Source organism: Dipodomys spectabilis, unplaced genomic scaffold (genome assembly GCF_019054845.1).
Source record: "Dipodomys spectabilis isolate Male_0828 unplaced genomic scaffold, ASM1905484v1 ptg000615l, whole genome shotgun sequence".
Classification (NCBI taxonomy): domain Eukaryota; kingdom Metazoa; phylum Chordata; class Mammalia; order Rodentia; family Heteromyidae; genus Dipodomys; species Dipodomys spectabilis.
Genome location: NW_024871292.1, coordinates 14,976 through 37,436, shown reverse-complemented (window position 1 = coordinate 37,436; position 22,461 = coordinate 14,976). Strand labels below are relative to the sequence as shown.

The 22,461-nt window shown below is 58.3% G+C and overlaps 2 protein-coding genes across 2 annotated transcripts; both read left to right on the top strand.

Annotated features, from left to right (window-relative positions):
• Positions 1 to 2,048: 2,048 nt before the first annotated feature.
• On the top strand, positions 2,049 to 13,521 carry Wbp11 (WW domain binding protein 11). Its single transcript, XM_042671388.1, is given in 13 exon segments — positions 2,049 to 2,141; positions 3,557 to 3,681; positions 4,151 to 4,182; positions 4,926 to 5,019; positions 6,701 to 6,897; positions 8,074 to 8,207; positions 8,292 to 8,491; positions 9,116 to 9,307; positions 10,900 to 11,001; positions 11,131 to 11,269; positions 11,271 to 11,422; positions 12,215 to 12,397; positions 12,938 to 13,521. Coding segments are annotated over 12 exon segments (1,923 nt in total). The 5' UTR covers positions 2,049 to 2,141; positions 3,557 to 3,617; the 3' UTR covers positions 13,372 to 13,521.
• Positions 13,522 to 17,324: 3,803 nt separating this feature from the next.
• LOC122101015 (histone H4) lies at positions 17,325 to 17,683 on the top strand. Its single transcript, XM_042671383.1, has one exon. The coding sequence runs from the start codon at positions 17,332 to 17,334 to the stop codon at positions 17,641 to 17,643; it is 312 nt and encodes a 103-aa protein (XP_042527317.1). The 5' UTR covers positions 17,325 to 17,331; the 3' UTR covers positions 17,644 to 17,683.
• The last annotated feature ends 4,778 nt before the right edge of the window (positions 17,684 to 22,461 follow it).

Sequence of the window (22,461 nt, the reverse complement as noted above, 5' to 3'; positions counted from 1 at the left end):
AAGTCAAGTCTTGAGTCCGTTTCTGCCTAGTTCTATTGCTGTGGAACATTTAAAAAGCAAAAAGCACGCTCCAGCTACGCACACTCAGAAGGGGGGGGGGGGGAAATGTGGTCCTCTTTTAAGAACTTGTCTTTTAAAGAAAAGCCATGGTTGATTGGGGGGGGGGGGGGGAGGGAGGAGCTTTTTCTCAGGAAAAACCCAAGCTGGGCGGTGCGCTTCATGACTTCCATCTTAGGGGGAAAAAAAGCCATTTATTTACGCTTTACAAAAGCCCTTTGTGCTTCGACATTGCTCCTGTAGCTGCAGGCTTTTGCTTTCCAAAGCATTCTGCAACCACTAACTCCTCCGACATTCCTTCAGGAATCACAAGAGAGGAAAACTGCTTGTTTGGGGGGGCTTTTGTTGGGGGGGGGGTTCAATTCAGGACCTTGTGCTTTCTGAGGCCGGATCTCTACTACTTGAACCACGCCTCCAGTCTTGCTTTTGCTGGTTCTTCTGAAACAGGATGTTTTTTTTTAGTTTCCCATCTGGGGGCCCTGAGCAGTGGGCCTCGGATCTCACACATCTGATAAGCGTGACGGGCGTGTGTGACACCGGAGTCCCAGCGGCCCGACGAAAACTTGCAATCAGCTAGAGGAAAGCCTGCTTTTATTTTTCATCTGCAATCTCCATTTCCTTTTCCCTTCCGTCGTTGCTTTTGTAGATTCGTTGCGGAGTATCTGCTGTCGTCGCTCCCCTTCCAGACCTTATTTTCTTTTCCCTTACCTGGCTTCTCACCCCTGAGCTCTTAGATCTTGTTCCTGACACTGGAATCCAAACAGACCTCCAGGAATTTTCACTAAGATGTCCAGCGACCTGTAGTCTCTGAGCTCAGAAAGCGAGAAGATCAGGAGTTCCAGGCCAGCCTGGGCTGTCTGTAGGGAGACCCAGAATATGACATAAGGAAACAAAAACAAATCCACAAAACAAAGAGAGGTCAGCTGTAGGACTGATCTGATGAGGTCCAGGGCACGTTCAAAGATTCTGGGAGGGGCTGGGAAGGTGGCTCAGTGGTAGAGCACTTGCCTTGCATGCCTGAGGCCCTGGGTTCGATTCCTCAGCACCACATAAGCAAAAAGAAAAAAGCCGGAAGTGGCGCTGTGGCTCAAATAGTAGTGTGCTAGCCTTGAGCTGAAGAGCTGAGGGACAGTGTCCAGGCCCAGAATTCAGGCCCCACAACCGGACCCCCCCCCCCCAAAAAAAAAAAAAAGATTCTGGGAAAAACCAACATGTCTCTCCAAACATCAGACAGGATGGAGTCAGCCATGGCTCATTTTTCTACAAGGGAATACTCAGATGAACCTCAGAAATGACTCCGCCCCCTTCAGGTCAGATAATAATAATAACAATCCCAACAACAACAGTGAAGGAGGGGGGGAGGAGGGGGAGGGGGAGGGAGAGGGGGAGGAGGGGGAGGTGGGGGGAGGGAGAGGGGGAAGAAAACTTCACAGACCCACGCCTGTCCTCCCAGCTACTCGGGAGGCTGAGAGCTGAGGATCACAGTTCAAGGCCAGCCAGGGCTGGAAAGCCCCTGAGACTCTGATCTCCAATGAATCAGCAGGAAGCTGGCAGTGGAGCTGTGGCTCAAGAGGTAGGAGCGCCTGCACTGGGTGAAAAAGCTCAGGGACAGTATCCAGGGCCGGCACAAAAGGAACAGAGGAGACAACAATCGTAAAGAAATACGAAGGAGCCCTCGGGGCCTGGCGACCAGGGCGCCCGGAGCGCTGGACCTTCCAAACCCAGGCTGCAACGTCTCTGGTCCCAGAGGCAAGCCCATCAGCCAATCAGGGCTCGGCTTCTTCCTTTTCCCCCGGACTGGGCGGCAGTGTGCGTCAGTCAACGCAGAGGAAGGCGGGCCCGCGGCTGGCAACCGACCAATCGGAGGCGGACGGGAGCGGAAGCTCCTCTGGCCCCCGGCCCCCGCGGGTGCCTCTCGCTGGTCCCGGCGCCTAGCAACGCCGCGAGGACGTCCGTCCGCGGGGCCGGAAGTGACGTGCGGCCGGCGGAGGGGCGCGAGGTTTCAAGATGGCGGTGTCCGGGCGGCTGTCCGGGCGGCGGAGGTGAAGGCGTCCCGGGCGCGGCGGGCGGCGGCGGCGGCGCGGGTGCGTGTGCGGGCGTGTGCGGGTGCGTGTGCGGCCCGGCCCGCCGGGGGCGCCCGCAGCCCCGGAGCCCGGCCCCGCCGGGGGCGCCCGCAGCCCCGGAGCCCGGCCCCGCCGGGGGCGCCCGCAGCCCCGGAGCCCGGCCCCGCCGGGGGCGCCCGGGGGCTCGGGCCGGCGCCAACCGTCGCCGCGGCCCCGGCGGTTGCGGGCCTGCGCCGTCGCGGGCCGCCACCCCCCCTCCCCGGGGTGGGTGTGGGGGGGGGTGTGGGGGGAGGGGGGAGCCTGGCCCGCCGAAACTTCTAGAAGTGTAGGCCCGGGTCCACGGAAACGTCTAGAAGTTGAGGGTTCCCCCAAACACTCACACACACACACACACACACACCCTGGATCCATGGAGGCTTCTAGACGTTTGCCCCCCCCCCCCTCCTCCCCAGGCCCAGGGCAACGTCGAGGAATTTAGGGCTCTCCCCCCACCCCCCCCCCCCCCACCCCAGGTGCGTGGAAACCTCTAGACGTTTAGGGTCGACACCCCAGGTCCGTGGAAACTTCTGGATATTTAGGACCCTCCCGCTCCCCGGGCCCGCAGAAACTTAATAGAAAATGTAGGGCTTGGTTCCCCCCCTTCCCCCCATGGGGACTTCTAGATGCTTAGATGTTCTAGATGCTTAGATGTTCAGGGCCCCCCCCCCCCCCCCACCATACCAGCTTATAGCTATGTATATGTTTATACATATACGTTAGGTATTTATATCTATCTAGGCCTCTTCCCCCTCTCGTGGAAACTTACAGAAGGTCTCTGAAGGATTGGAAGCGGCCGCCCACATGGCCAAGAAAGGCCCTGGGAGGTGGCCAGGGAAGGCGGTTTTTTTTTTTTTGTCCTTGATCCCAGAGCCCCGTCTCCCGAGCCCCCTTTTGATTCCTCTTTCACCGACACTTAGAAAAAGGCCCCCATGGCCTCTTGTCGTCATGGTTGGTGTCACAGAGTAATTTCTAGTTGATTGGTGAGGGGGGAGGTGACACCGGGGGTTTGACAGCTTCCTCTCCCCCCCCCCCCCCCCCCCCACACACACACATGCTTGGCTGGTAATCCATCCGCCTGATTCTTTTTTTTTTTTTTTCCCCTGTTAAGAGTCATTTGCTGTGAGTCATAAGGAGCCGGGTAGGTTGGTCAGCCACTGAGGCAGTGATGTTCACTATTACCTATCTAGAGGATAATGGAAATCTCGCTGTGGTCCAGAAAGTTGGGGCTGTTTGTTCTTGCACAGGTGCTAAAGTCAACATTAAGAGCAAAGTCTCACGAATGAATTCACACCCAAAGACATGTTTCTTTCCAGAGATTGACAGGAGCCTTTATTATAAAGAGGAAGACATGTTGGAAATATGCAGGAAAAAGTAAGCTACTTATTTTTCTTCCACAGGTTTTTCTCGGTTTTTGTTTTTTGTTTTTTAAGTTGTAAGTGAACCACCCAGATTGTCACCATGGGACGAAGATCGACCTCCTCCACCAAGAGTGGGAAGTTCATGAACCCCACAGACCAAGCCCGTGAGTAGCCAGGGCTGCAGATGGCCCTTATACGCCTCTTCCTGGCCACTTCAGTGGTTCGAGCAGTAGGGCCTGCAGAGTTAGAGTACTGGGCACAAGATGACCGCTTGACACACATAAAGTCCTGCCTGTATTTCCTATATTACCACGTCCAATTGGCAAGCAGAGTAGAATTGGTTTAAGGGATATTTGTGTGTGTGTGTGTGTGTTTGTGTTCAAAATGTTGAGCAGATTGATTTTTGCAGGCTCTTAGTATTTATGGTGTCTTTTCCATGAAGATCCGCAGCTTGTTTTCTGGAAAACAGGAAACAGGAATGCCTTGACACTTGGGTTGAAATGTCTAGAGGGTGCTGCCAGACAGCTGGCCTGCGGTGCCTCGGGGCACCTCCACAGTAACTAAGCCTGTTACGGGGAAACTGCTCAGGCTGAAGGCTTGAACCTCTCATTGCTTCTCCCTCTTCCCTTTCAGGAAAGGAAGCCCGGAAGAGAGAATTAAAGAAGGTGAGGCTTCAGAGCCCTGCAGGGCCCTTGGGTTTATCTTCCCCATTTTGGATCCATAGTTTTCCAAATAACATAGCTGATTGTTTGCCAAAAATCTTGTACCTCTTAAAACTCTTAGCCATGCCAAAAATTGTTGCACTTACACAATGAACTGTTGCATAGTTCATCATGTGTATGATGGTATTTTTGTCTCTTTTTAGATGGTTTTATTTCTCTTTTCTTGCTCTTTACTAAACACCACTGCCTTGTTAGAAGTCACTGTTGGGTGACTATAAATATGTTAAATATTTTCTTTATCTGTTTTTCTGACTAGACATTGAGTTTGTAAAAAAAAAAAGCAATTCAGCTATATCAGAAAGAGCCTTTCATATATTATGTATATCATGCTTTAACACGCAAGGGAATGTAGCTATTTGGCAATTTTGCACTGCTTGTTTTATTGCTTAGCTTGTTTTATTGCTTAGCACCAAATTGTACAAAATCTTTTGCTGTTCCCATGTAAATTTTTAAATTTAGCTGTGACTTTTTATGTTTTTGTGTTTACTAACTGGGGAAGGTGTTGACATATTTGCCAAAGCATGGCGCTTTTTACTAAAGTCTTAAAAGACTTTTGAGAACAACAACAAAACAATTTAGCTCTTGTTTCTGTTGCTCGAAAGAAATCATCATAAACCAAGGGAAGATTCAGATTTCTGAATGAATGAATCTGAGCATCCATTTTATTCCCCCTTGCGTCTTTCTAGAATAAGAAGCAGCGCATGATGGTGCGGGCCGCGGTCCTGAAGATGAAGGACCCCAAGCAGATCATCCGGGACATGGAGAAGCTAGACGAGATGGGTAAGAGCTTGGCTCAGGCGGAGGAAGGGTCCCCCAGCAGGTGAGGTAACCCCAGTAGGAGAGCCAGAAAGAATATGGAAAACACGATTCCACCTCAGCTAGCACAGTCCTGTCCTGACACCTACCTGTCAATCACGCCTTCACTCCATCAAACTAAAGAAAGATCACTGCCTAGGCGGTCTACCTAAGAGAAGACACTGCCGGCAAGCCACAGCCTGTGTAAAGTATTGAGTATCACATGATTACCGGCTCCTGTGCAGAGGTAGAAGGCACAAGGGGCCTAGGACGTGTGTGGTACTCGCACACTTGGTGCTAAGTGCCTTACATACAGCTTCACGCCACTGGGAAGTCAGAGGGTGTCAGAATGGAACCGTTATCTAAATGGTTGGAAAATCAACTGTCCGCCACCAGAAATTTTTTTTGGGGGGGTCGGTCGTGGGGCTTGAACTCTGGGCCTGGGCGCTGTCCCTCAGCCCTTCAGCTCAAGGCGAGCAATCTACCACTTGAGCCACAGCGCCATTTCTGGTTTTCTAGTGGTTTATTGGAGATAAGAGTCTCACGGCCGGGCATCACGCCTGTAATCCTAGTTACTCAGAAGGCTGAGATCTGAGGATCGCGGTTCAAAGCCAGCCCAGGCAGGAAAGTCCGTGAGACTCTGATCTCCAATAAAAGCCACTAGAAAACCTGAAGTGGCGCTGTGCCTCAAGCGATAGAGCGCTCGCCTTGAGCTGAAGAGTGCAGGGACAGCGCCCACGCCCAGAATTCAAGCCCCACCTGTTGGGCGACAGGTGCTCAGTGAGTGCATGGAGCGGCCCAAGAACACAGGGTGGGGGTGAGACACCAGGGCTCGGGCGGCAGAGGCGTGGCACCTAACACGGCTGCGCCTGGTGGAACCTCACCGGCTCTCAGCACCGTGACTGAAACGGCTTCGGGTTCCCTGCTGAGAAGTAGAAGCGCAGCGAATGTCTGTTCTAAAGGGGCGAAGTCTTAGGTTGCACGTGGCTCAGTGGTACACCGCGTCCATGTAGGAACAGGGCCCTTGGGTCAATCCCACGCATCACAAATCGGTACCTTTTAAAGGGTAGATCTAATAAATGTCTCTTCTGGTGTCTTTGAAGGAAATGGAAAAGGGCATCGGGTCTAGGTCTACTTTTTTGTGTGTGTGTCAGTTGTGGAGCTTGAATTCGGGGCCTGGGCGCTGTCCCTCAGCTCTTCAGCTCAAGGCTAGCACTCTACCACTTGAGCCACAGCACCACTTCCAGCTTTTTCTGTATATGTGGTACTGAGGAATCGAACCTAGGGCTTCATGCAGTCTAGGTGAGCACTCTACCACTGAGCCACCTTCTCAGCCCCTTTTTTTGGGGGAGGGGGGTCCTGTCGTGGGGCCTGAACTCTGGGCCTGGGCGCTGTCCCTCAGCTCTTCAGCTCAAGGCTAGTGCTCTACCACTTGAGCCACAGCACAACTTCTGGCTTTTTTCTTTTTACTTATGTGGTGCTGAGGAATCGAACCCAGAGCCTCATGCATGCAAAGCAAGCTCTCTACCACTGAGCCATTTCCCAGCCCCTTAGATCTACTTTTTGTTACCAGTTTTCAGTAGCATTGTTGCCACACACGAGGACTGAAACTGAAGTGGCCTTCCTCTCAAATTACATAACGGTGGAACCCTGCTTTTTCTCTCAGAGTTCAATCCAGTGCAGCAGCCACAGCTGAATGAGAAAGTGCTGAAGGACAAGCGCAAAAAGCTCCGCGAGACCTTTGAGCGCATCCTGCGGCTGTACGAGAAAGAGAACCCCGATATTTACAAGGAGCTGAGGAAGCTGGAGGTGGAGTACGAGCAGAAGAGGGCCCAGCTCAGCCAGTACTTCGATGCCGTCAAGGTAGTTGCCCTTCCTCTCGAGAATGAGCCGTGCTCAGCTATGCCCTTAAAAACTGGAAGATGGATGGATGTGGGGCTTTTTGTTTTGAAATTTTCTGTCGGTTATGGGGCCTGAACTCTGGGCCTGGGCACCGTCCCTCAGCTCTTCAGTTCAAGGCTAGAACGCAACCACAGCGCCACTTCTGGCTTTTTCTGCTTATGTAGTGCTGAGGAATGGAACCCTGGGCCTCATGCGTGTGAGGCAAGCACTCCCCACTGAGCCCCAAAATGGATGGCTTTAAACATCTTCAAAATATCTTCAGGTAGAACATATGCTCAACCTCTGCACTGGCAAATGAGTCCCCGGTTTCATTTCCCACCAGCACAGTAACGGCCGAAAACTAGCCATGGTGCAGGTTCCCATTAACAGGATAATAAATGAGGAAACATACATTTACATAGTAAAAAGCCACTCAAATGGAGAAGGGCTGATCTGTTGACAACCATTTAAAGAAGAACGTGGATCTCTAGAATATGTTACGCTCCTTCCTGGTTCCCTTAACAGACAAACTACTCCATGGTGAAAAAATAATTATGTTGGATCGTGTTCAGGATTGAGTGGGAAGGAGCACGTGGGTGCAGCACTGAGCACTCATTGGCCCTGTGTTTTATTGTAAGGAGGGACCCAGTGAGGTGATTGATTGATTCATTTACTTTTTTGTGAGGTAGATAGGTGGTTTGAGTCCCGTTTTGCAGGGAATTCAGGGTAACTTAAAGAGCAGAGCACGCCACTGTCTGAAATTTCACTAAGGGTAGCTTTTAAAGGGTCTGGTTTCTCTATAAACGGCAATTTCGAGACATGCCCAGGAAGAGTCGGCTGATCATAAGAGGAGTAAGAAAGCAGTGGCCACTCTGGGAAGGAGACTTAGTGTAGAGCGCTTGCCTTGCATGCATGAGGCCCTGGGGTCGATTCCTTAGCACCACATACACAGAAAAAGCCAGAAGCGGTGCTGTGGCTCAAGTGGTAGAGCACTGGCCTTGAACAAAACCAGCTCAGGGACAGCGCCCAGGCCCTGAGTTCAAGCCCCAGGACTGGCCAAAAAAACCAAAAACAGCTGGTTGCATATCAGGCTTGCGGGCGCCATTTGCCCACTAGCTCTGTGTGTGCGCGCGTGTGTTACACACGTGTGTGTTTCAGAACGCACAGCACGTGGAGGTGGAGAGCATCCCTCTGCCCGACATGCCACACGCGCCCTCCAACATCCTCATCCAAGACATCCCACTGCCCGGCGCCCAGCCGCCCTCCATCCTCAAGAAGACTTCCGCCTACGGGTAAGGGGGTTCTGGGGGTGCTGGCTGGTGGGCGTGATGCGTGATCTGAGGCGTGGGACTCAGCCGCGGCGCGTGTTCCTGCAGACCTCCCTCTCGCAATGTCTCCATCCTCCCACTGCTCGGCCATGGTGTCCCCCGACTGCCGCCTGGCCGGAAGCCACCCGGCCCCCCGCCCGGGCCACCACCGCCCCAAGTCCTGCAGATGTATGGCCGGAAAGTGGGCTTCGCCCTGGACCTCCCCGCTCGCCGGCGCGAGGAGGACATGTTGTATAGCCCGGAGCTTGGTAAGGACTGGCCGTTCCTCTCGCGTGCACTGTCGCCCGTGCCTGGCCCTCAGCACGGGCCCGATGCGCCCGCCCCGCGCCCTGACCGCCAGCCCCTCCCTGCGCAGCAGCGGACGGGACGGGGCGCTGGGGGTGGGGGGTGTCTGGAGGGTTCCCTCTCCCAGTCCCTTGAGCCGCAGCTCTGTCCCTCCCACATCCTCATGTCGCACGGTCACGCGTGGAGCCGTGTGCGCAGAACCATTGCTGAGTGGAGCCTCTGGTGTCTTGTGGGGTGGGGCTTTTGGTTTTTTACTGTTCAGTGGTAGGGTTAGAACTCCGGGCCCTGGGCCCTGACCCTGTCCCCGACCCCGGCCCTGGCCCTGACCTTCTGGAAAGAAATTGCCAGAGGCTGGCCGCTTTGCAGAGAAATCCCTTGCTCCGTCTTCTGATAGCCCAAGGCCAGCATGGAGGCCTAGCTCAGGCGCTAGAACACCAGCTGAGCAGCTCCGCGTTCAGCTCCTGCCGCGGGCCCTCTGCTCGCTTACGGTTCTCAGGCTGAGTCGCAGTGGCTGGCGTCGGGCAGTGGCGGTCTGGCCTGCCCGCCTGCGCCATGGCGGGTCCGTGATTGCCCATTGTCCCCGCCAGCTCAGCGCAGCCACGACGACGACGCGTCCAGCACCAGCGAGGACGACGGCTACCCCGAGGACATGGAGCAGGACAAGCCGGGGGACAGCACGGATGACAGCGACACGGACAGGTCCGACGGCGAGAGCGAGGGCGACGACTTCGTGCGCCGGGACGGCGGCGAGCGGGACCACGCCGAAGAGAAGAAGTCGGGTGTGTGCCGGAGCCCCACGCCGCGGGGTCGGGTCCGCGTGCGCAGCCGCAGCTCCCAGCGGGGCGGGCGAGGAGGGGCACCAGGCATCCGTGGGGGCCTGTGAGGGGAGAGGGGAAGGAGGTCTGTGGGGGAGCGTCCGTAGCGTCAGGACCCTGCCGTCTGTCTTACGTGTCACCTTGAACGTGCGGGGCCCCTGAGCTCCCAGAGCCGTGGGGAGCCGTGTCTGTGAACAGAGCACTGTCACCCGCGCCAGAGGCTCCGTTGGGGGGCCTGACTGGTCCACGCATGTGCGCTGCCGTAGCGTGGCCCCCCCCCCACATACCCCCACCCCAGCCCCCGAAGGTGAGCGCGCTGCTCCTCTGTTGGCTTTTTTTTACAAGCCTGCAGCACAGCCACTGTGTGTCGTGGGGATTCATGGAAGACTCTCCTCCTGCAGCAGATCCCATCCAGCCGAGGGATAGGCTGCTGTTTCTTGCTGTTGCTTTATGCATGCGAGGCAGCTTTCTAGGAGCACGAGTGGAGTCTGCGTGTTACCCGTGTGTGTGTGTGTGTGTGCGCGCGCGCACGTGTGTGCGGCGAGTTGCGCTGATACCGCACCCTCGTGCGCCTCTCAGCTCCACGTAACTTTCTCCCGGCTTGTGAAGGGTTAAGGAGGGACCCAAGGGTTTTCAAAACATTTCGTTTGGAAAACAAAATTTCAAAATGAAACATTTCGTTTTTGAATTCCCTGGTTACTTCTTTTTCCTGATGCTAACTCCCCCCACCCCACCCCCACTTTTTTTTTTTTTTGACCAGTCCAGGGGCTTGAACTCAGGGCCTGGGCACTGTCCCTGAGCTTCTTTGGCTCAAGGCTGGTGCTCTACCACTTGAGCCACAGTGCTACTTCCAGCTCTTGTGTGTATGTGAGGAATCGAACCCGGGGCCTGACGTATGGTAGGCAAGCACCTGCCCAGCCCCCAGTTTGCTTCTACTTTTTATGTTGGCTGGTAGATTACTTTTGATCACCAAAGTGACATTGCTTTTTACAAGTTGAACAGGATTCTGTTTTTCAAGGATCCTTCACAAAAATTGTGGCTGAATTCCCTCACATAACTCACGCTTGAGTTTCTGGTTTTCTGGTCGTTTTCATCTTGGTGCAGGATTTTATGGGCCTGAAAATGACCATCTTTTTGTTGGTCGGTTGTGGGTCTTGAACTCTGGGCCTGGGCGCTGTCCCTCAGCTCTTCAGCTCAAGGCTGGCGCTCTACCACTTGAGCCACAGCACCACTTCTGGTTTTCTAGTGGTTTATTGGAGATCAGAGTCTCACAGACTTTCCTACCCAGGGCTGGCTTTGGACCGTGATCCTCAGATCTCAGCCTCCCGAGTAGCCGGGATGACAGGCGGGAGCCACGGCACGGGCTGATGACGGGCTTTGGCTTAAATTTTAAGCTGTGTGGCCGGGGCTGGTGTGGCAGTTCACCCTCGGGCTGGCCCGCCCTCCCCTCCCCGTGCGCTTCGCCCCACCAGCTCCGTTACCCCGTGGGCCCCGCCTTCCAGCCGCGCTCTTTACAAACCACTTGCCCGTGCTGTCGGCCCCTCTTTGCCCCCCAGGTCTGAGCGTTCGATTCGCCGACATGCCCGGCAAGCCCAGGAAGAAGAAGAAGCACATGAAGGAGCTGACTCCGCTTCAAGCCACGATGCTGCGCATGGCGGGTGAGGCAGGCCGCACCACGCGTGTCCCCGCACCCCGAGGGGAGGGTCCGCGCGCAGTAGCCGGTCCCCAGATCCGGTCGGGTCCCCCCATGGGAGCGTGACGTGATGTCGCGTGCCGCCTTCCCCCAGGCCAGGAGATCCCCGAGGAGGGCCGCGAGGCGGAGGAGTTCTCCGAGGAGGACGACGAGGAAGACTCCGACGACTCGGACGCCGAGAAGCCGCCGCAGAAGCAGCATAAGGATGACGCGCACGCCGACGCCGCGGCCGCGGGCCCCCCCCCAGCAGGGCCCCCCCCAGGCCGGCCCCCCCTCCCAGCTGCAGGCGCCCCCCATGCCGGGGCCGCCGCCCCTGGGACCCCCGCCCGCCCCGCCGCTGCGGCCCCCCGGGCCCCCCACGGGCCTCCCTCCGGGCCCCCCTCCAGGTGAGCACCCCGCCCACTCGCGCAGTTGGCCTTCCGGGAGTTGGGGTGAGGCGCGCAGGACCGGGGGGCGCTGAGGCCGCCCGACCTCCCCCGCGCACCATGCCACCCCAGCCATAGAGACGCCGCCACGCCTCACCCCGTCCCCTTCCTCAGGAACTGTCGCACGGTCCTGTCGCCTTCGTGCATGTTTTCCAATCCCTTCGTTGGTGGTTTGTCAGTCTTGGGGCTTGAACTCAGGGCCTGGGCGCTGTCCCTCAGCTCTTCAGCTCGAGGCTCTACCACTTGAGCCACAGCGCCACTTGCAGTTTTTTGTGGTTCATTGGAGATTCAGAGTCTCACGGGCTTTCCTGCCGGGGCTGGCTTTGAACCACGGTCCTCGGCTCTCAGCCTCCTGCGTGGCTGGGATGACAGGCGGGGCCACTGGTGCTCACCCGGCTGTTTGTGCTCATTTGATGGAGACAAAGCTCGCGCATGCCTCAGGGGCGGGGAAACAGCGCGGGCTGAGGCTCTTCATTTGTTTGAAGGATGCTCTGAGCGCCCCATGGCTTCCTGGCCCTGAGGAGCCGGGCTCTGCGTCGGGACCTGCACACTCCGGCTCGGGGCTGCACACTCCGGCTCGGGGTGCACACTCCGGCTCGGGCTGCACACTCCGGCTCGGGGCTGCACACTCCGGCTCGGGGCTGCACACTCCGGCTCCGGCTGGTTGGGGGAAGTGCGTGCGGTTCAGCGGGGCTGGGAAGTCCGCTGGCTGCGGGGGTCTGGTTGGGTTCACTCGCTGTCCTTGTCTTCCAGGGGCTCCGCCATTCCTGCGGCCGCCGGGGATGCCGGGCCTCCGGGGGCCTCTCCCGCGCCTCCTGCCCCCCGGCCCGCCGCCCGGCCGCCCTCCGGGCCCTCCGCCGGGCCCCCCGCCCGGCCTGCCGCCCGGACCCCCGCCGAGAGGACCCCCGCCCAGGCTGCCGCCCCCTGCGCCCCCAGGTGAGGCTCCGCCCCGCGACCCCCGCGCGTGCGTGCCCAAGGCCACGGTCAGGGTCAGGATCCCGGGTGGCGGCCCCGCGCGTGCGTGCCCAAGGCCACGGTCAGGGTCAGGATCCCGGGTGGAGGGGCCTGCGCGTGCGTGCCCAAGGCCACGGTCAGGGTCAGGATCCCGGGTGGAGGGGCCTGCGCGTGCGTGCCCAAGGCCACGGTCAGGATCCCGTGTGGTGGCCCCGCGCGTGCGTGCCCAAGGCCACGGTCAGGGTCAGGATCCTGGGTGGAGGGGCCTGCGCGTGCGTGCCCAAGGCCACGGTCAGGATCCCGGGTGGCGGCCCCGCGCGTGCGTGCCCACGGTCAGTTTGCGCCCGAGGCTGCGCACGCGCCCGGCCTCCCCGCGGGGCCGCGTCGCGCTCCGCGGCCGTCGCTGCGGAGTTGGGCTGCGGTTGGCTTTTGTGTGTCTGTGCGTGGGTGACGGGCCTCGCTCAGCAGCGCCCCGGCCGCGGCCGCGCCGCTCACCCGCCTCCGCCCCGCCCCGCCCCGCAGGCCTCCCCCCGCCGCGGCCCGGCATGATGCGGCCGCCCCTGGTGCCCCCGCTGGGGCCCGCGCCGCCCGGCCTCTTCCCGCCCGCGCCCCTGCCCAACCCCGGGGTGCTGAGCGCCCCGCCCAACCTGATCCAGCGCCCCAAGGCGGACGAGGCCAGCGCGGCCACCATCGAGAAGAAGGCCACGGCCACCATCAGCGCCAAGCCGCAGATCACCAACCCCAAGGCGGAGATCACGCGCTTCGTGCCCACCGCGCTGCGCGTGCGGCGCGAGAACAAGGGCGCGGCGGCGGCGCCCGCGCGCAAGGCGGAGGAGGACGCGGCCGCGCCGCTGGCCAAGGCGGCGCCCAAGGCCGGGCCCGCGGCGCCCGTGTCGGTGCAGACCAAGGACGACGTGTACGAGGCCTTCATGAAGGAGATGGAGGGGCTGCTCTGAGCCCGCGGCCCCGCCGGCCTTTCTCCTCCCGACTTCGGTGTTTGAGTTGTTTTCATATTTTCTGTAAATACTTTGTAATATTTGGCTCGTAGCGCGGCGGGCGCGTGGCTGTGTACAATTCCTCCATTAAAGTAGTTCCCGCTGGCCTCCGCCTGGCCGTCCGTCTGGGTCGCGCGGGGCGGGGGCAGCGCGCATGCGCCGTGCCCCGGAGCAGCCTCGGGACGCAGCCAGCGCGAGGGGTGGGGCCGGCGTGGAGCGCAGGACCCTGAGGACCTGATCCCAGCCAGCTGCGCCGCGCCTCCTCGGGACGCGTCTGTCCAGTGTGTTGTGACGTGTGGACAACACGACAAGGAGCATGCTCAGAATCATGACGAACGCAGTCCTGAGCGACCAGCGTGTCCTGATGAACCCCCAGTGTCCTGATGAACCCCAGTGTCCTGATGAACCCCAGCGTCATGATGAACCCGTGTCACAGGCGTGCCCAGTGTCCTGATGAACCCCCAGGGTCCTGATGAACCCCCAGCGTCACGGACGTGTCCCAGGGTCCTGATGAATCCCCAGGGTCCTGATGAACCCCAGTGTCCTGATGAACCCCCAGTGTCACGGGCGTGTCCCAGTGTCCTGATGAACCCCAGTGTCCTGATGAACCCCAGTGTCACGGGCGTGTCCCAGTGTCCTGATGAACCCCCAGGGTCCTGATGAACCCGTGTCCTGATGAACCCCCAGTGTCATGATGAACCCCAGTGTCCTGATGAACCCCCAGGGTTCTGATGAACCCCAGGGTCACGGGCGTGTCCAGCGTGTGGTGGTGAACGTGTGGTGTGTGATGTGTGTCATGACCTGCATGTGGCGTGTCATGGGTCGCGGCAGTGGCCCGCGCCCTGCGGGGTAGACGCTGTGCTGGGAGCAGCCCGTGCTTGTGCGTGCGCACGCACACACACGCACGCACGCACACACACGCACAGTTCCTCCTGGCAGGCATGAAACAGTTTGATGCGATGGAAAGGTACAAGAGAGCGAGGCGCGGTGGTTGCCTTACACACACACACGCGCGCGCGCGCGCGCGCACATGGAGCGGGAGGCGGTGTGGGGAGCACGGGGACCCCCCAGGCCCGCCCTCTCCCCCGGAGCTGGCCGGGCCCTGGGCGCCTCGACTGCGGCCCGACCGTGGAGCAGTGTCCTACACCGGCGCATGCGCACACACGCGGGGTCACGTGGACCGGGGCGTCCGAAGAGCTCTGTGTGGTGATGAGGAACCAGGCCATGTGTCCTGCCTCCCCTGGCCATCCTGGCCTCCCGCCCTGGCCACACCTCCCAAAGCGCTCTGCTCCTAGCCACACCTCCCCGCCACGCCACGCCCCTGGACACGCCTCCTAGAGCGTTCTGCCCTAGCCACACCTCCCTGCCATGCCACGCCCCTGGCCACGCCTCCTAGAGTGCTCTGCTCCTAGCCACACCTCCCAGACATGCCACGCCCCTGGCCACGCCTCCTAGAGCGCTCTGTTCCTAGCCACACCTCCCAGACATGCCACGCCCCTGGCCACGCCTCCTAGAGTGCTCTGCTCCTAGCCACACCTCCCAGACATGCCACGCCCCTGGCCACGCCTCCTAGAGCGTTCTGCCCTAGCCACACCTCCCTGCCACGCCACGCCCCTGGCCACGCCTCCTAGAGCGCTCTGTTCCTAGCCACACCTCCCAGACATGCCACGCCCCTGGCCACGCCTCCTAGAGCGCTCTGTTCCTAGCCACACCTTCCCGCCATGCCACACCCTACACCACGCCTCCTCGAGTGCTCCTCGTGGCCACGCCTCCCAGCCGTGCCACGCCCCTGGCCACGCCCCCTCGAGCGCCCCTCGTGGCCACGCCCCCCCCGCGGCGCCCCCAGCCCGCCGCCCAGCTGCCTGGCGCAGTCCACACCGCGTGCTCGGGCCTCTCGTACCGCGTCCCGCGCGAGGCTGGGGACCGAACCTCTCCGCAGCGGAGGTGTCCGCCGGCCCTGCGGGGAGCCCGCGCCCGCCCCAGCGGAGGCAGGCAGGGAGGGAGGTGTGCAAACAAGCGCTGTGGGTGCGCGGACCCCAGGCGGAACTAAAGGCGGGGTGGTGCAGGGTGGCCCTAAAATCCCCGGGGCCGAGGCGGAGCCTGGGCGTCGGGTTGGGAGGACGCAGGAGCCCACGCGTGGCGCCTTCGCGGTCGGGGGAGGCCCAGGGCTCCGCGGCCCCAAACCCCGCAGAACTTAAGTTCCTTCGCTTCACTGCTCCCCCAAGTGGGCGAACCCCAACTTCCGGCAGATGGGCGCGGCACGCCGGGGACCCACGCGGGCGGGGCGCAGCGCCCAGCGGCCCGCAGCGCCTCCTTCCGCACAAACCGCCGCGCCTTCCCATTGGGCGCCGCACGTCCAAACCGCGCGACAGGCAGGACCCGCCCCCAATGAGCTCGCTGGATTATGGCCCGCCTTCCAGAATGATATCCAATCAAGAGTGGGTATCCCGACTCCTCATTTGCATAACGCCCTCTATAAATAACCGGCCTGCTGGTCACAGGGAAGGTGCAAGTTTCCATGTTGGGCAGTGATTCTGAAGATCTGAGGACGTGGGATCGAAGCTAGCCGGGGGCAGAAAAAGTCTGTGGGCTTCTCGTCAACAACTAGCCGACAGAGAGCCAGTAGTGGAGCTGTGGCTCGAGTGGTAGAGCACCAATCAGCCTTGAAAAGTTCCCAGGCCTCTCCGATGAACCCAGGGACTTCATGGGAGGAAGCAATGGGTATTTGCACCCCCTTCCCGGGCCCGGAAATAAGATGCTTTTTTAGATCAGAAATTATTGCCTCCTAATTTTCCTTTGCTTCCTCATTTCTCACCATCACAGGACTCTACAGCTAAGTGACAGGAGCTCAGACACTAAGTTGTTATTTACGTATTTTTGTAATGGTGGTACTGGGGCTTGAACTCAATACCCCACATTCTTACTTGGCTTTCCTACTCAAGGCTGGTGCTCTACCCTAGAGCCACAGTTCTACTTTGGCCTTTTGGCCGCTTCATTCTCCAGAATTTCCCCTGCCATCCTCCAACCTCAGCCTCCTGCACAGCTAGGATTACAGGGCTGAGCCCCACCAGTACCCGGCTTGGTGGGTGGGAGAGGAAAAAAAAAATGCTTTGGGCAAAGATTAAAATCGGCCTAAATTAAACAAATTTCAAAATGGGATTTTTTTTTTTTTACTGTCAAGAGTTCCTGTAGGGAAGGACTATCTTCCAGACTAAGGATCAAAAAGGAATTGCTAGAGAGAGTTCCCCAAGACGTCAATGATGAAGCCAGTCAGGTTAAAAACAAACCAGCACAGACTCTGAACTAGCTTTCAACTCCAGTGATGAGAAAGAGCGCCATAAAAACCTCCCCGATGCATAAACTCAGTTACCAAATTATGGCAAAAACAAAAACAATTCACTGTGTAGACCACACAATGAAGAAAAGCAAGGGGTGGGGTGGGCCTTTGGGGAAGTGGAAATGTGGAGGGGTTACTACACACCAAGATGCAATGCCATGCGTACATAAACAGCTGTGTAAAATGGCTAAATAAAAAAAAAATCAATGTAGAGCCTAGGAAATTAAAAGTGAGGGAAGGCTGGGTGGCGGAAAGGGGTGACATTAATCAAGACGCATTGTACCCATACACTGCAACTACTTCAAGACACCTATATAAAGTACAAATAGAGACCAGAAAAACATGTGTTCAAAAGAAAAAATAAAATTATTTTATCAAATAACACCAAAAACAAACAAACATAAAAACCCTAGCCTAGGCTGGCGGTGCGGACAGATGGGCTTCCTGCGTTGGGAGAACAGAGACTCTGGGGGCGTGGCTTAAGGCCCCGCCCACCCGCGCGGTTTTCAAACAGGTCCGCTCTCAGTGCATATAAGCCGGGTGGCCGGTGGCGGCTGAGCACCGTCGGCGGCTCTCGTGCGAAGATGTCGGGTCGAGGCAAGGGCGGCAAAGGGCTCGGCAAGGGCGGCGCCAAGCGGCACCGCAAGGTCCTGCGCGACAACATCCAGGGCATCACGAAGCCCGCCATCCGGCGCCTGGCCCGGCGCGGCGGCGTCAAGCGCATCTCGGGGCTCATCTACGAGGAGACCCGGGGCGTCCTCAAGGTGTTCCTGGAGAACGTGATCCGGGACGCCGTCACCTACACCGAGCACGCCAAGCGCAAGACCGTCACGGCCATGGACGTGGTCTACGCGCTCAAGCGCCAGGGCCGCACGCTCTACGGCTTTGGGGGCTGAGCGCGCCCCCGCCGCACACACACCCCAAAAGGCCCTTTTCAGGGCCCCCACCCCCAAGGCGTCCGCGAAGAGAGCTGCGCGCGCACCGGCCGTACCCTGGGGTCTTTGTATTCGCTTGTATGCAAATGAGGGTGAGCGGCGTTCCCGCTCCCCATTGGAGCGCCTGGCTCCGGGGTGGGCGGTGCTTAGCGGCGGCGCTCCTCTGATTGGCGCAGGCCGCGTGTCCCGATGTTTATAAGGGAGCGCGGCGCGGCCGGGCCTTGGCCGATTGGCGCCCGGCGTCGGCCGAGGCTCCTGGATGTGGGCTCGGGCGAGGTTTCAGGAAGTGTGGGGAAGCCCCAGGGTGAAGAGCTGGGGGTCCTCGGATTCAGGGCCTGGGGGGGGTCCCCAAAACTGAGGCCTGCCTGGGCGCCGGTGCTCAGGCCTGAGCTGAGGATCGCGGTTCGAGGCCAGCCCGGGCAGGAAAGGCCCCGAGACTCATCTCCACCAGGAACCAGGCTCAAGTGGCAGCGCGCCCGCCTTCAGGCCCGAGGCCTGGCACCGAGGGGTGTGTCTTTCTATAAATAATAATCAGCGAATCGTCACCGGCCCTGGGTTCACCCACCCGGGGCTGGCACGGATGAGTGAGTGAACGGAGGGAGGGAGGGATGGATGAGTGAGTGAACGGAGGGAGGGAGGGAGGGATGGATGGAAGGAGGGATGGATGGAAGGAGGGATGGATGGATGAGTGAATGAACGGAGGGAGGGATGGATGGGTGGGTGGGTAGGTGGATGGGTGAGTGGAGGGATGGATGGATGAATGAGTGAATGAACGGATGGAGGGATGGATGGATGAATGAGTGAATGAAGGGATGGATAGATGAATGAGTGAATGAACGTATGGATGGGTGGAGGGATGGATGGATGGGTGGGGGACGCGAACTGCGCCCCGGCCCCGCGGCCTGGGCACGGCTCCTCCATCACCTGTGCCTCCCATTTGCTCCCCAGACCTGAGGCTGCCCCCCAAAAGGAGCCCGACCCAGGCGGGGTCACCCTGGCCGCCCCTCAGCACCCACCCGGCCCGGGCTGGCCAGGGGTGTGGTCCTTACCCCCAGGGTGGGCCAGGAGAAGTCGGGGTGACCCCGGACCCAGGAGAAGTTGAGGTGACCCCAGGCCCCAGGGTGAACCAGAAGTCAGGGTGACCCAGAGCCCCAGGGTGGGCCAGGAGAAGTCAGATTGAGCCCAGCCTCCAGCCATCCCAAGGATCAGCACTTGCAGAAGTACCAGGCCAGCACCCAGGCCACCAGAACCTTCTCTCGCCTCAGCCCTGCAATTTCTGCCTTCCAGGGGTGGTAGGAGGAGGGCCCCCCCACCCCGGCCTGCAGCAGTGGGGCCCGATGCCCCCCTACTTTTCCTCCGAGGACCAGGGCTGCAGGAAGCTAACTTGAGAACCCCACAGCCCAATCCAAGCTTCCAGATATAGATAGGAAGGAGGAGCGGAATCAGGCAGGAGAGGAAATGGCTAAGAGCAGGAAACAGCCAGGCCGGAAACACCAAGGCCAGGCCCCAAATGGACCTTCCGGCCTTTTCATTTGTCTTCTTCTTGTTTGTCCTGGGACTTGAGCTCATGGCCTGGGTGCTGTCCCTGAGCTCTTTCGCTCAAGGCTGGAGCTCTACCACTTGAGCCACAGCGCCACTTCTGGTTTTCTAGTGGTTCCTGGGAGATCAGAGTCTCACAGACTTTCCTGCCCTGGCTGGCTTTGAACCGCGATCCTCGGATCTCAGCCTCCTGAGTGGCTGGGATGACAGGCGGGAGCCACCAGCACCGGGGCCACTTGTTTGTTTAAATCTATTTTTTTGCTTTCATAAAAGTGAACTAAAAGACACTTTGTGTGGCACATAATCATGTCCTTACCAATTCAGAACCCCAAGTTTTTTATTTGGCGGTGGAACAGAGGGTTTTCTCCTCCCGGTCCGACTGGCTGTGTGTCTGCTCTTTTTATAGCTCGTTTATGTATTTATGGCCCATAGTTTTTTATTTCCTCCCACACTTCCTCCTGTCCCTCTGTGAACTCATTTTCATTTCAGGTCATCTCCCCCCGGCTCTCCACACCAGCTCCAGCCCCCAGACTCAGTCATCCGGTTTGACTGGAAGGCGGCAGAGCTTTAGAATGATCCAGAACTCCAAAGGCGGACTGTCCACATGCAATGCGTGGGATCTTCTACCAAAAGAGTTTCCTTCCTCTATAAAACAAAGATATAGGATCATTAAAAAAAAAAAAAAATCCTCTGAGCTACAGTTGGGAAGATCAAACAAGAAAAGTCTAAGGGAAACGGTTCAATGTTCACTTCCCAGCAGGTGCTCAATTAAAAAGGAAGAGGAGCTGGGCATGGTGGCTCACACCTGTCATCCCAGCTACTCAGGAGGCTGAGATCTGAGGATCACGCTTCAAAGCCAGCCTGGGCAGGAAAGTCCGTGAGATTCTTATCTCCAAAGAACCACTGGAAAAACAGAAGTGGTGCTGTGGCTCAAGTGGTAGAGTGCCAGCCTTGAGTGAAAGTGCTCAGGGACAGTGCCCAGGCCCTGAGTTCAAGTCCCATGAGCAACAAAAAAAACAGAGAGAGAGGAAAGCCCAGAACTGGCACAAAAGACAGACTGATGAAAGAAAGAAAGAGAGAAAGAAAGAGAGAGAGAGAGAGAGAGGAAGGAAGGAAGGATGATAGGGATTTTTTTGTTTTGTTTTGTTTTTATGGTTGCTTTTTGTTGTTGTTGGTCACTTGTTTTTTGTTGCTTTTTGTTGTTGTTGGTCACCGGGTTTGAACTCAGGGCCTGGGCGCTGTCCCTGAACACTTTCATTCAAGGCTGGTGCTCTACCACCTGAGCCACAGCGCCACTTCCATTTATTGGTGATAAGAATCTCACGGACTTTCCTGCCTGGGGTTGGTTTTGAATCACGATCCTCGGATCTCAGCCTCCTGAGCAGCTGGGATGAGCCATTGGCGTCCAGCTTAGATATTTTTTAATATAGGTATTAAGATGGTAATATATATTATTTTTTTTGGGGGGGGGTCTGGTTGTGGGCTTGAACTCAGGGCCTGGGTGCTGTCCCTCAGCTCTTCAACTCAAGGCTAGCGCTCTAACACTTGAGCCACAGCGCCACTTCCAGCTTTTTTCTTTTTTTGCTTATGTGGTGCTGAGGAATTGAACCCAGGGCCTCATGCATGCAAGGCAAGCGCTCTACCACTGAGCCACCTTCCCAGCCCAGTAATGTATATTATTTATATTCCTTTTTCTTTGTATTTGAGTCCAAAGCACTGGACACTTTGTCTCTCTGCCTCATCAGCCCCCCCCACCACCGCACCCCCTACACCCCAGGGAAATGAGGTCATTCTTTTCCGGAGGAAATTCAGATTCACAGATGCAACCCAGCGCGGCACTTCCTCCCTGCTGCCCTGTGGCGGGGCGGGTGCCATCCGTCCTGGCTTGGGTCAGAGCTTGGCCGCCCCCCGTGGGAGGCCTCACACCTAGTGGCCGACCTCAAGATGGTCCAAGACCACCTTCCCGTCCCCCTCTGCTAACCACGTCTGTGGAGAGGCCCGGCCTGGCCAGCGCTCAGCCCCCACGCACGGCCCACCTGCCCCGTGACGCCACACAGCTGCGCCCCTCCCCACCTGGGCGTCTCTCCTCCAGCACCCCTTCTTCTGTCCCTCTCCAAATCCTTGCCAGGGGACCCGGGGAACCACCGGTGCTGCTCCGAGCTGCAGGCTCCTCCCCCTCCCCGCTCCCGGAGTTCTCAAACTCAGCGGACAGCTCTGCCAGCCACCTAGCTGGGCAGATCAGGGAATCTTAATCCCGCCCGAGCCCCCAGACCAGTTGAATACCAAGCCCCTGTGTGTGCAGGTGCACACGTGTGCATGTGCATGCATGTGTGTGTTTGTGTGTGTGTGTGTGTGCCTGGGCCCTGTCTTTAAGCATTTCTCACCTTGGTGCTTTACCACTTGAACCACAGCTCCACTTTAGGCTTTAAAATGCATATATATACATATACATGTATATATATATGCATATATATATTGTGATGACAAAGGTGGCAGGCAGAGGGGTGACAGTGGCATCAGTCAGGTCACGAGCGCGTTTCTCTGTGGACCCTGTCCCCCCGTCCCTCGCTCTCTCCCCCAGTGTCTCCCTCCCGTCCCCACCCACCAGTGGTAGAGTTCATTCTCCACCTGGTGTCCAGTGAGGACCATGGCTGCCTTGGTTCCCCCTCTGTCCCCCCATTTCTGTGCCCCCCCCTTCTAGAGACAGAGAAACCCACTCACGAGACAAAAAGAAAAGCAAAGACAACGTAGAAGACAAAACTCTCTGGTTTCCATTTCCTGGCGTCCATTTGGGCCAGGATTACTTAGGCCTTGCCCCTTTGTGCTCCTCCTTGGGTCTCTATGTGGATGCCTAGAGTTTAGGCTTTGTTTTATGTTTTGCTGGCTCATTGGAGATCAGAGTCTCACAGACTTTCCTGCCCGGGCTGGCTTCGTACCGCGATCCTCAGATCTCAGCCTCCTGAGCAGCCAAGTGTGGTCCCACACTAGCCTGAGCCACCTTGTCCAAATCCATCTGCTCCACGGATGGACAGACGTCTCTTTCTGTCCTGACTTGGGAGATGGCTCCTGATCACCTGCAGGCGACTCCAGGGCCCAGCCCTGCTTACTCTTCTGGAATCTTCTATGGCGACTGGGACTCCTGGTGCTACCCCTGGCCCAGATTATCTCCAGCAGGCCATGTGCCTTCCTACCCAGTGGCCCAACCCAGGCCCAGTAGGGCCTCCCATCCTTCCCAGTCTG

Coding starts and splice junctions, on each gene's coding strand:
- LOC122101015 (XM_042671383.1), top strand. CDS start 17,332: ATGTCGGGTCGAGGCAAGGGCGGCAAAGGGCTCGGCAAGGGCGGCGCC.